The sequence below is a fragment of the Capra hircus genome, chromosome 29 (assembly GCF_001704415.2).
Source record: "Capra hircus breed San Clemente chromosome 29, ASM170441v1, whole genome shotgun sequence".
NCBI lineage: Eukaryota > Metazoa > Chordata > Mammalia > Artiodactyla > Bovidae > Capra > Capra hircus.
This window is the reverse complement of record NC_030836.1, coordinates 25,913,365-25,924,805: the sequence shown is the minus strand read 5'-3', so window position 1 is coordinate 25,924,805 and position 11,441 is coordinate 25,913,365. Positions and strand designations below refer to the sequence as shown.

The window sequence follows — 11,441 nt, the reverse complement described above, 5'->3', positions numbered from 1 at the left end:
TGAGATGCTAGAAGTTCTGACCCTGTTGCTGAATATCTTAGAAGATAAGAAGCCCAAGGGGCTCAACAAATAAATGTAATCTTATGAATCGAAGTCAGATTTGTCCTAGAGAAGGGAGCCTCACACTGCCACTGTAAGGAGGATTATATGAATAATAACATTTAAGAAAAAAAAATCAGTCCTTGACCCAGAACTCATCTGACGTTCACAAATAGGTCTCAGTGTTACTGCAAACTTATACAATGCTTACATATCATCATGCTTTTCATTTGTTGGACAAAAGCTGACGAAACATCTATTTCACACAAGGTCACTGTGCAATACAAAATACTAAACATCCTCCTTTGTTGCCAAATGAAATGACTGCTACCTCTTTACCAATTACATCTTTTACAAACCAATTACATACCAATTACATCTCACTCTGTCTACCTTCATTGCAGAAAAGATTTACTGAGCTACCCAACCCTAGAATTGCCACATCTTTCTGATAACACCCAATCCAGAACAAGCCCCCACTTCCCTAGGTTCATTGTTTCACTGAGACATTCCACATTCTCCGAAGTGTGAGTTCTTTCTCATACAGTGAATAATAACCCCAAATTTTTCAACTATCGATGGAGCCTGTCAGTCTTTTTTACATTTTTATTGGAGTAGAGTTGATTTACAATGTGTTAGTTTCAGGTGTACAGCAAAATGACTTCGTTATATGTATACATATTGTTATTGTTTAGTCGCTCAGTCGTGTCCAACTCTCTACAGTCCCACAGACTGTAGCCCACCAGGATCCCTTGTCCGTGGGATTTTCCAGGCAAGAATACTGGAGTGGGTTGCCATGCCGTCCTCCAGGGGATCTACCAGACCCAGGAATCAAACCCTCCTCTCCTGCATTGGCAGGGGGATTCTTTACCACTGAGCCACAAGGGAAGTCACATATATATATATCCACTCTTTTTTAGATTCTTTCTCCGTATAGGCCATCACAGACTATTGGCTATAGGCCATTTAAGGCATCATAATATGCAGATTGTATTAATTATGTTTTTGTATACCTCAATAAAAGGAATATAAAACTGGGTTTTGTTTACACATAAAATTAGTTTTATTCTCTGTTATCAATAATACCTATGTTATTAAATCCCTGGCTTAAAGAATCCATTTAGGTACTGTTCACTCAGAGCATGTAAACAGAAGTGAGCAGAGTCATTATCTGCTTATGAGTTTGATGCCAAAGGTCCGTGAGAGCACCAGTTACCAGAACACTTTTAACCCGTCTGGTATGAAAAGATAATAGATCTAATAGGGAACTGCAGATAAATTTGTGCAATATACTGAATACTGAATACTCTATCATCAGAAAAGCCCTATTTTTATTTTTATTACTTCTTCCTCAAATCCTATTTAGATTTTTATTTCTGCTTTGGAGCTGCCCACTTTTTAAATCCTATTATATTTTGCTTGTACTCTACACCCAAAGAGATCTGGTGGAATTCATTATGAATTTACTAAACAGCTCCTATTTACTAGATTTTCTCATGCAATTTTGTGATAATTGGAAATATAAAGTTATATAAGGCCTTGCCAGTTATAAAAGCAATCATTTTTAAATATCCTTTCTTCCTATGTTTCCCTCTATATTTTCAACATTTCATCATTGTTCTAGGAGAGCTATTAGACAATTACCCCAAATCTCTTAGAGATCACTTCTTGAAACACAAGCTTCTATCCTGTACACTAAAAGTCTGAGTTGAAATTATTTAGTTGTTGTTGTTGTTGTTGTTGTTGTTGTTCAGTCGCTAAGTCATGTCCAACTCTTTACGTCCCCATGGACTGCAGCACACCAGGCTTCCCTGTCCTTCACCATCTCCCAGAGTTTGCTCAAACTCATGTCCATTGAGTCAGTGACAACATCCAACCACCTCACCCTCTGTCATCCCCTTCTCCTCCTGCCCTCAATCTTTCCCAGCATCAGGGTCTTTTCCAATGAGTCAGCTCTTCACATCAGGTTGCCAAAATACTGGAGCTTCAGCTTCAGCATCAGTCCTTCCAATGAATATGCAGGGTAGATTTCCTTTAGGATTGACTGGTTTGATCTCCTTGCAGACCAAGGGACTCTCAAGAGTCTTCCCAAGCACCACAGTTCAAAAGCATCAATTTTTTGGCTCTCAGCCTTCTTTATGGTCCGACTCTCACATCCATATATGACTACTGAAAAAAAGCAATAGCTTTGACTACATGGATTTTGTCAGCAAAGTACTGTCTCTGCTTTGTAATACACTGTCTAGGTCTGCCACACCTTTTCTTCCAAGGAGCTAACATCTTTTCGTTTGGTGGTTGCAGACACCATCCACAATGATTTTGGAGCCCAAGAAAATAAAATACTGCCACTGCTTCCACTTCTTCCCCGTCTATTTGCCATAAAGTGATAGGACCAGATGTCATGATCTTTGCTTTTTGAATGTTGAGTTTTAAGCCAGCTTTTTTTACTCTCCTCTTTCACCCTCATCAAGAGGCTCTTTATTTATGGTGACAGGTTTTTTTTCCTATTTACAGTTTTGACATCCTGGTAATAATTGGATTCATGTAGCAGTATCTAGTTTCACTCATGCATTTAAAAATGTCCAGGATGGTCTTCCTTACTTTAAGAAGACTTACACCCCATTTAGTTTATACAGTGGAAGCCTGGAGGAGGGGCTATGTTCAAATGGAAAGAGGAAGTTGCTTACACTTTCACTAGAGAAAGCCTATGAGTAAATATGAAACCAAATAGAATAGGAAGTTTCAAAACTCTTTTATTCATTCATAGTTATCTCACACATGAAAATTTCTTAAAGACTGAAAGAAAATATTCCAAATAATCAATGCTGATTAATTTGAGTGATGCTTTTGGTGACATTTTTTAACACTCTACTGTTCTACATTTTCTATGCCTGGAATGCATATGTTTTAATTTTTAAATATTGGAATGGGAATTTTCCTGAAGAGACTCAAGTTATCCCTATACTAATGCAATGGAACCTAAGAAGTGAATCCCATATTTGGTATTTGGTATATAAATAGGAAATTATTTTATTCAATCTGTTAAACTCAGGTCATATTCTTAAAATTGATGTCCATTTTAGAAGAAGGAACAAAAATACCTAAAACTTTCTCTTAAAATCCCAATTATTTTCTGTCTTATTATTTTAGTTAAACACTCTAAGGAATTCCTTTTTTTTCCCTTAAATTTGAAAATGAATCCTGAGGGAAATGTATTAAGACAAACCAAACTCATTGCAACATTTACTATTTTCAGACTATCTCCAACTGAAGTTAGCAATGAAGTTCTGAAATGACCATAGTAACTAAAAATGAAGCTTGCTCAGTTGTGTCCAATCCTTTGGGACCCCATGGATTATACAGTCCATGGAATTCTCCAGGTCAGAATACTAGAGTGGGTAGCTGTTCCCTTCTCCAGGGGATCTTCCCAACCCAGGGATCGAACACAGATGTCACACATTGCAGGCAGATTCTTTACCAGCTGAGCCATCAGGGAAGCCCAAGAATACTGGAGTGGGTAGCCTATCCCTTCTCCAGCAGATCTTCCTGACCCAGGAATCAAACCAGAGCCTCCTGCATTGCAGGCAGATTCTTTACCAGCTGAGCTACTAACGAATACAGTAATTAATCCAGTACTCTAGACCTCATATCTAATATTAATAAATTGTAGCTACAAAGTAGAATTGAAATTAATATAAAAGCCATCAACAAAGAATGATTATCATGATATGCAGGGTTCTACCTCAAGCGGCAATTCTGTAAACTTTTGAAAGTATGGTATTTTTTGTGATTATTTATGAAGCACTGTCTGATATACTGGAGTTCAATGTGCAAAGCAGCACACCAAGAGAGAATCTAAAGGGACTTCCCTGGTGGTTCAGTGGTTAAGAATCCACCTGCCAATGCAGGAGACATGAGTTCAATCCCTTGTCTGGGAAGATGGAGTAACTAAGCCCATGCGCCACATCTACTGAGCCCGTGCACCCTAGAGCACGTGCTCTGCAACAAGAGAAGCCACTGCAACCAGACGTCTGGCACACAGCAACTGGAAAGTAGCCCCTGCTTGCTGCAACTGAGAAAACCCAAGCACAGCAGCAAAGACCCGGCACAGCCAAAAATAAAAATAAATGAAAGAACACACTTGAAGATAGCCTCCGGTGATTTCATGGTCCAAATTATCTCTATGTGATGTCACAGAACTTTATAAAGATTTAGTCTGCCTAAGTGTGCCCTGCTGAAGTCACTAATATCATTTGAGAATCAGAGCATACAGTGCCTTGACAAGGATGTGGAAAAAAGGGAAGATTTGTGCATTGGTGGTGGGAATGTAAACGGATACACGTACTATAGAAAACAATGTGAAGTTTCCCGAAAAAAATTAAAAATAGAACATTCATAAGATCAGCAATTCCACTCCTGGGTATATACACTATGGAAATAAATCAGCATCTCGAAGAGATATCTGGACTCCCATATCCATGGTATCAATATTCAAAATAGTAAAAATATGGAAACAGCTAAGAGTCCAATGATGAATGAACAGAGAAAGAAGATTAAACATATGTGTATGCAAAGGTATATTACTTATTCACCCTTAAAAAAGAAAATCCTGACATTTGCTACAACATAGATGAAACTAGAGGACATGCTAAGTACTAAGTGAAATTTGCCAGAAAGAGAAAAATTTTTAAACTGCATGATCTCAGTTTTATACAGAATTTTAAAAAATCTAGCTCATGTAAACGAACAGTAGAATGGTGGTGAACAGTACCTGAGGGAAACAGGTAGATGGAGAGACACTGGTCAAAGGCTAGAAACCTTCAGTTACAAGACAAATAAGCTCCAGTTATCTAATGCACAGCATGGTGACTATAGTTAATAACACTGTATTGCATGCTTGAAATTTACTAAGGGAGATCTTAAGCACTCTCACCAAAAAAATAATAATAGTAATAACTGTAACTATGTAAGGTGAAGGAGGTATCTTCCCAGGTGGCACTAGTGGTAAAGAACCCGCCTGCCAATGCAGGAGACTTAAGAGACATGGATTCGATCCCTGGGTCAGAAGATCCCCTGAAGGAGGGCATGGCAACCCACTCCAGTATTCTTGCCTGGAGAATCCCATGGGCAGAGGAGCCTGGTGGGCTATGGTCCTTGGGGTCACACGGAGTCAGACATGAGTGAAGCAATAACGCACACACTCAAGGTGAAGGATGTGTTAATACTTAACCTCTTTGATGGTCTTTTCACAAATACACATATGTCATACCATCACATAGCACAATTTACATACAATTTTGTCACGTATTCTTCAATGAAGCTAAAGCAAAAATTAATTGGATGATTCCACTATATATGATCTAATGGCTAAAAATAAAGATTTACAACACCAAGTATTAGTGAGGATGTGGAACTATGGTACGCACACACATGGCTAGTAGAAAGGAAAATAGTACATCAACTCTGGAAAACACTTTGTCAGCTTCTGGTACAGTTAAACATATGCTTACCAAACAATAGAGTAATTCTACTCCTAGGAACATGTCCAAGAGAAATGAAAACAAATATTCACCAAAAGCATGAACTCAAATGTTCAGAGAAGCTTAATTCATAATAACAAATAATTGAAGACAATTCAGGTGTCTATCACATGGTGAATATATAAGCTCATATAGCTACACAATCTGTAGAGTAGATAAATCTTCAAATACCACAAAGGAAGAAACTACTCGTGCCTGAAACACTCAAATTAATTTCAAAGCATCAGATTAAGTGGAACAAATTAAAGCTATATGTTGTAATACAGAATTTATACATTAGCCTAGAAAGTCAAACTTTACACTGACAAAAAGCAAATCCATGGTTGTCAGGGGATAAACAGGGGAGAGGACAGCAGTTTACTTCAAAAAGACATAAACGTTTAAGGTAATGGCAAATACCTCACACCATCGATCCACTGGTGGTGGTGGCTACATGAATGCATACATTTGTCAAAACTCAAAAAGTTATATGTTTAAGTTTATCCATTGTCTATAAATAATAGCTCAATAAAATATTTTCCCCAATGGATATTGTTTTTTATTGAAGTATAGTCAATCTACAGGTTTTTTAAAATATGTACATAGACATATATTTATGTAAATAGTTTCAGTTTGAAAAACAGTTTAATATATGATGCACTTTTTTAATTTAATTTATCCAAATTTTTAGTTTCCAGAGGCTTTAAGCAGAGCTATAAGTTTTTCTTTAAATAAAATAAACACCCAGGAGAGTCTCCCAGGGGACCTTAACTTTCTGTGACTAGTTACTTCACTTCTAACATCCTGGGACTGCACTACTTATAATTAAACTTTTTTATGCTAGAATCCCTAGAGCCATTCTAAAGCAAACTTTCAAAAGTGAATTAAAGAATCATTAAATATCACATTCATCCAGTCATAACAACATTAATATGCACAAGGAGAAAGTAAATTAAGTAGATATATCTGAAGTCAAGTTACAATACAGGTAAAGAATGAACATGAGGGACAAAAATAAAAGATAAAAGTTCAGAGAGATAGTTAAGTCAATACAATTATGAAATTTTCTAACAATCAGGACCAGTAAAGTAGAATGAGATCCTTTAAGAAACAGTAAATTTCACTTAATTAGACAACAGAGACATTACAGATTATTTTAGCACCAGACTATCTCATATGCCCTTTAGTTCTCATCTAATCTGATAGTCTATGATTCTGAATAGCTCCAAGTTTCTGAATGGATGCACAGAAGACATAGAAATTATCAGAACAAACGTAAACTTACATGTCTATACGTGAAAAAAAAGGACCTGAAACTTGGAAAGATTTCGGTCAGAAAGTCTTTCAGTCTTCTTGCCAGAGATCTAAACTAGAAGTTGGAGGATCTGCTCTTAATTCATTGGGTTTGATTTCTTGAGTCATCACCAAACTCACCATTCTGACTTTTTTTTTTTTTTTTTTTTTTTTGGAAAATGTGATCCAAAATACATACTACTTAAAACCTAGGGGGAAATCCTAAGATTAAGATTACTGAATGTATAAAATAAAAGATTAAATGATAATATAACATTTGGAATTAATCTTAGTGTAAGTTGAGACAGATTTTTTTCTGCAGGAATAAGAAAAAGAATTGGGGAAAGTAATCAGAGTTTATAAAAAGACAGGTTATGTTTTCTTGGTTCGTTTCTATTTTTCATTCAAGTGAAGAAGATGAAGTACTTCAGCAAAAACTGAAAAACCATTTGATGTAGTTTCGTAAAAGGGGATGTGTTATCATACAGGAAAGAGTCTCAGACTAAAACTAAGAGTTACATGGAATTCAAATAGAAGCAGTAAGAGAATTTAAAGAAAATGGACAGAAAGTAGTAGGAATAGCCAAAGTTCATGGTTCTTAACGTATTTGAGTGAAGAAAATCCCAACTGTTCTACAATCAATATGATGTAAGTATATCTATTGCATAGTCATCTATGCGTGAGTGCATGGTCCGTAACTTCAGTCGGGTCGGACTTATTGCAGCCTCCTGGACTGTAGCCCATCAGGCTCATCTGTCCATTGATTTCCCAGGCAAGAATACTGGAGTGGGTGGCCATTTCCTCCTCCAGGGGATCTTCCCGACCCAGAGATCAAATCCATGTCTCTCGTGTTTCCTTCATTGGCAGGCGGATTCTTTTACCACTGAGCCACTATAAAATACCCAGGACTGGTTTATATTTGCTTGCTTTAACTTAAAACTAAAGGATTAGCCACTAAATTATACACCAAAGGAGTGAGTCAACTGTATTTTATAGACATGTTATAAATGCTCAGCAAAGCTGAACAGTATCCACAGATTAAGTTGAGGGCTTCAAACACCGTCTATCTGCATCCACTTTTTCCACTACTGTTAATAACCTGATCTTCAAATGGCTGAGAAGAATATACGGTATCAGAGTCCTCTCTGAGAGAACCTACAAGAATTAGTTGGGAAATGGGAGGTGGAAGTTACTCTACTGGATGCTGCCATAGATGTAGAATTGCAATGATAAAAAGACACACATTGATCATGTTCAAGAAAACATGTTTCAAAATATATAAAATGTTTTGCAAATAATGGAATATGTATAACTGACCTCCTTGTTCTATAAGAGTGCAGACATAAAACTTTCTATCATTATAGAAAAAACAAAGAAAAATTATACACCCTGATGGAGAACTCAGCTACTATTATATCAAAAAGACTTGGGTACCATCAGATACCCAATAGCAATAACAAAAGTGAAAACAGACGTTGCAGATTTCCTTTCATTTGATTGTCCTGGTTAGTTTCGATTTTTCTGCTCTTTGATTTAGATAACACCTGAAAATTTGAAATAACTTTGAGAAAAATAACTCAACTTTTATTGACATTCTCTCCATTTTCCAAACTGACTGAAATCTCAGTGAGGTAGATTTCTCTTTAAAGGCACAGAACTTAGCTAAGAAAATAGAAGTTTAGGAGGAGTGAAATAGAAAAGGGAAGGACTGTTGTATAAAAAAACAGCAAAATCATTAAGACTAGAGTTTTATGGAACCATGGAGACAACTTAATACAAAGAAAAAATTTAAATGCAAGAATACTGAGCTTAGAAGAAGTCATGTAATTTATCTAAGATGCTACACTTATAAGGGTAAGGGGCAGAATGAAAATAAATCACTCAATTCTATTCAGATGTTTTTCTACTGCATTTTATGAATGGTATTTCGTGCGTGCTAAGTCACTTCAGTTGTGTCTGACTCTTTGTGACCCCACGGACTGTAGCCCGCCAGGCTCCTCTGTTCACAGGATTCTCCAGGCAAGAAGGCCAGTGTGTTGCCACGCCCTTCTCCAGAGGATCTTCCCGACCCCAAACCACGTCTTCTGTGGCTCTTACACCACTGGGCCACCAGGGAAGTCTTATCAATGATATTGACAGTTGAAAGTTTAAGTTGAATTTGATCTTTTTATTTTATTATTTTCTCAGAGACGTGCTGCCCACCTTGTACCACACTCAATGGATGTGCAGAATCAGACCGCAGTGACTGAATTTATCCTGACTGCCTTTCCTGCTCTCCAGAAACTTCAGATTTTCCTCTTCGTGGTCCTCTTGTTTACTTACTTGCTCACTCTAACTGGAAATGGTGTCATCATTTCCCTAATATGGGCTGATTATCGCCTCCAAACCCCAATGTACTTCTTCCTCAGTAACTTAGCCTTTTTGGACATTTTATATACTACATCGGTTACCCCAAAACTGTTAGCCTGTCTCCTAGAAAACAGGAAAATCATATCTTTTGCAGGCTGCATCAGCCAAACATACTTCTTCTTCTTCCTGGGGACCGTGGAGTTCATCCTGCTGGTGGTGATGTCCTTTGACCGCTATGTGGCCATCTGTAACCCCTTGCGCTACACCATCATCATGAACAGCAGGCTGTGTCTCCTGCTGGTTCTGGGCTGCTGGGTGGGGGCCTTCCTGTCGGTGCTCTGCCCGGTCATTCTGCTGTCCAGGCTGCCCTTCTGCCATAAGGAGATTCATCACTTCTTCTGTGACATCGCCCCTCTGCTGCAGGTGGCCTGCATAGACACTCATTTCCTTGAGATGATAAGCTTCCTCTTGTCTTCTCTCATCCTCCTCACCTCGCTGATGATCACCACCGTGTCCTACACCTACATCATCTCGACCATCCTGCGCATCCCCTCGGCCCAAGGGCGTCAGAAAGCCTTTTCCACCTGCGCTTCTCACATCACTGTCATTTCTATTGCCTACGGGAGCAACATCTTCATGTATGTGAGACCCAGCCAGAGTCATTCCCTGGAATTTGACAAAGTGACTGCTGTCCTCACCATAATGGGGACCCCTCTCCTGAACCCCTTCATTTATAGTCTAAGGAACGAAAAGGTAAAGGAAGTTTTGAGAGATGCAGTCAACAAAATTATATCCTTATTGCCCAGGAAAGCTTGAAACATAATCCCACAGGAATCCTTGAAAGTTTGTTTGCTAAGAATGGCATTTTCACGTCTTAGACACAATGTGGAGTAAAGCATGCTTGAAGACCATAAAATCAAAGGTGTGTGCAAAGAGATGGAAGAACTATGTGCCACACCAGCTGCAAAGTATTATGGCCAGAGTCCAGAGGAGACAGAGAAAATAACATGCTCTGGACTCTATTACTGGACCTTCCCACACACAGAATTTCACGGATTAATGAAAAACACTGAAGTCACAGATATTAAGCCCTCTCTATCACTTTTTTATCGGGTGACACTTAGCCTATCTGAACCTAACATATTATCTGTAAAGTGGGGAATATAGTCTGTGGTTCTTCTTTTTCTTTCTGTTAATGTAGGCTCAACCACAATGGTCTAAGAAATGAAACCACATGTAATTAAAAATAAGTACTTTTTATGGGTCTTTGCAAACTATTCAAGATGATTAGCTCCATTCCTGACAGCCAGATACTGTAGATAATAATAATATCCCAGTGTTTGTACGGTATATTCTAATATGTACATATATATATATCATTTAGTCCTCTTAACCTTGAGAATGTGATATTTTTCCCATTTTACAGATGAGAAAACTCAGATTCATTGAGATTAAGCATCTTACATCACTAGTTTTGAATATATGCAGATACATGTGAACTCTAGCCTACTCAAGCACGTCACTGTATCATGAAGTATGGAATGAGAAGAAACTTAGGGAAACAGAGTTAACATGAAAAGTTATCCATGTTTTCTGAGATAAGAGCATTGCCCGCCAGTTCTAATTATCCAGAAAATCTACAGACCAAGGCGTATCAGATGAGTGAGAACAGACTGTGAGAGGCAATGTGTCGAAAGGAAAACCAGTTATTCAGAGGCAGTAACTGACAATGAGTCCAGACTGATCGTCTGTGGCAACTGGCCAAAGTGATCATCATCTACAGAAGAATAAATGTCCTAGGATGCATTTGGTTGGGGAAAATAAAAGCAGAAAAGTAATCAAGCTAGCTTAAGTAACATTGGTATTTATCATAATAATAATCAAGAATACCACATAAAACCTCAGAAGGTAAGAAACCGCAAGACCTGCTAAGGACAAATATTAGTAGCTAGAACTCCTTAAAAATCCAAGCAGACACCCACTTCCCTCAGAATCTCTGATCTCTCTCTAGTTTTCTCAGGAGTCATTTGGTCTCTATGTTACTGTTTTTTTCCAAATATCTTGTAGCAGACTGAATGATGGCCCTGAAAGATATCCAGACCTAATCGCTGATCCTGTGAATCTAAGTAACATAAAATTTATATGGCAAAGGGATTCTGCAGGACGGATTCAAATTAAAGATCTTGAGATAGGGCGACGATCTTGAATTACACAAATTAAAGATCTTGAGATAGGGCGACG

General features: G+C 37.9%; 1 protein-coding gene across 1 annotated transcript; it reads left to right on the top strand.

The window, feature by feature from the left end:
• Window positions 9,069-10,016, top strand: LOC102187921 (olfactory receptor 6M1-like). Its single transcript, XM_005699681.2, has one exon. It carries the CDS (start codon window positions 9,069-9,071, stop codon window positions 10,014-10,016), a length of 948 nt encoding a protein of 315 aa, XP_005699738.2.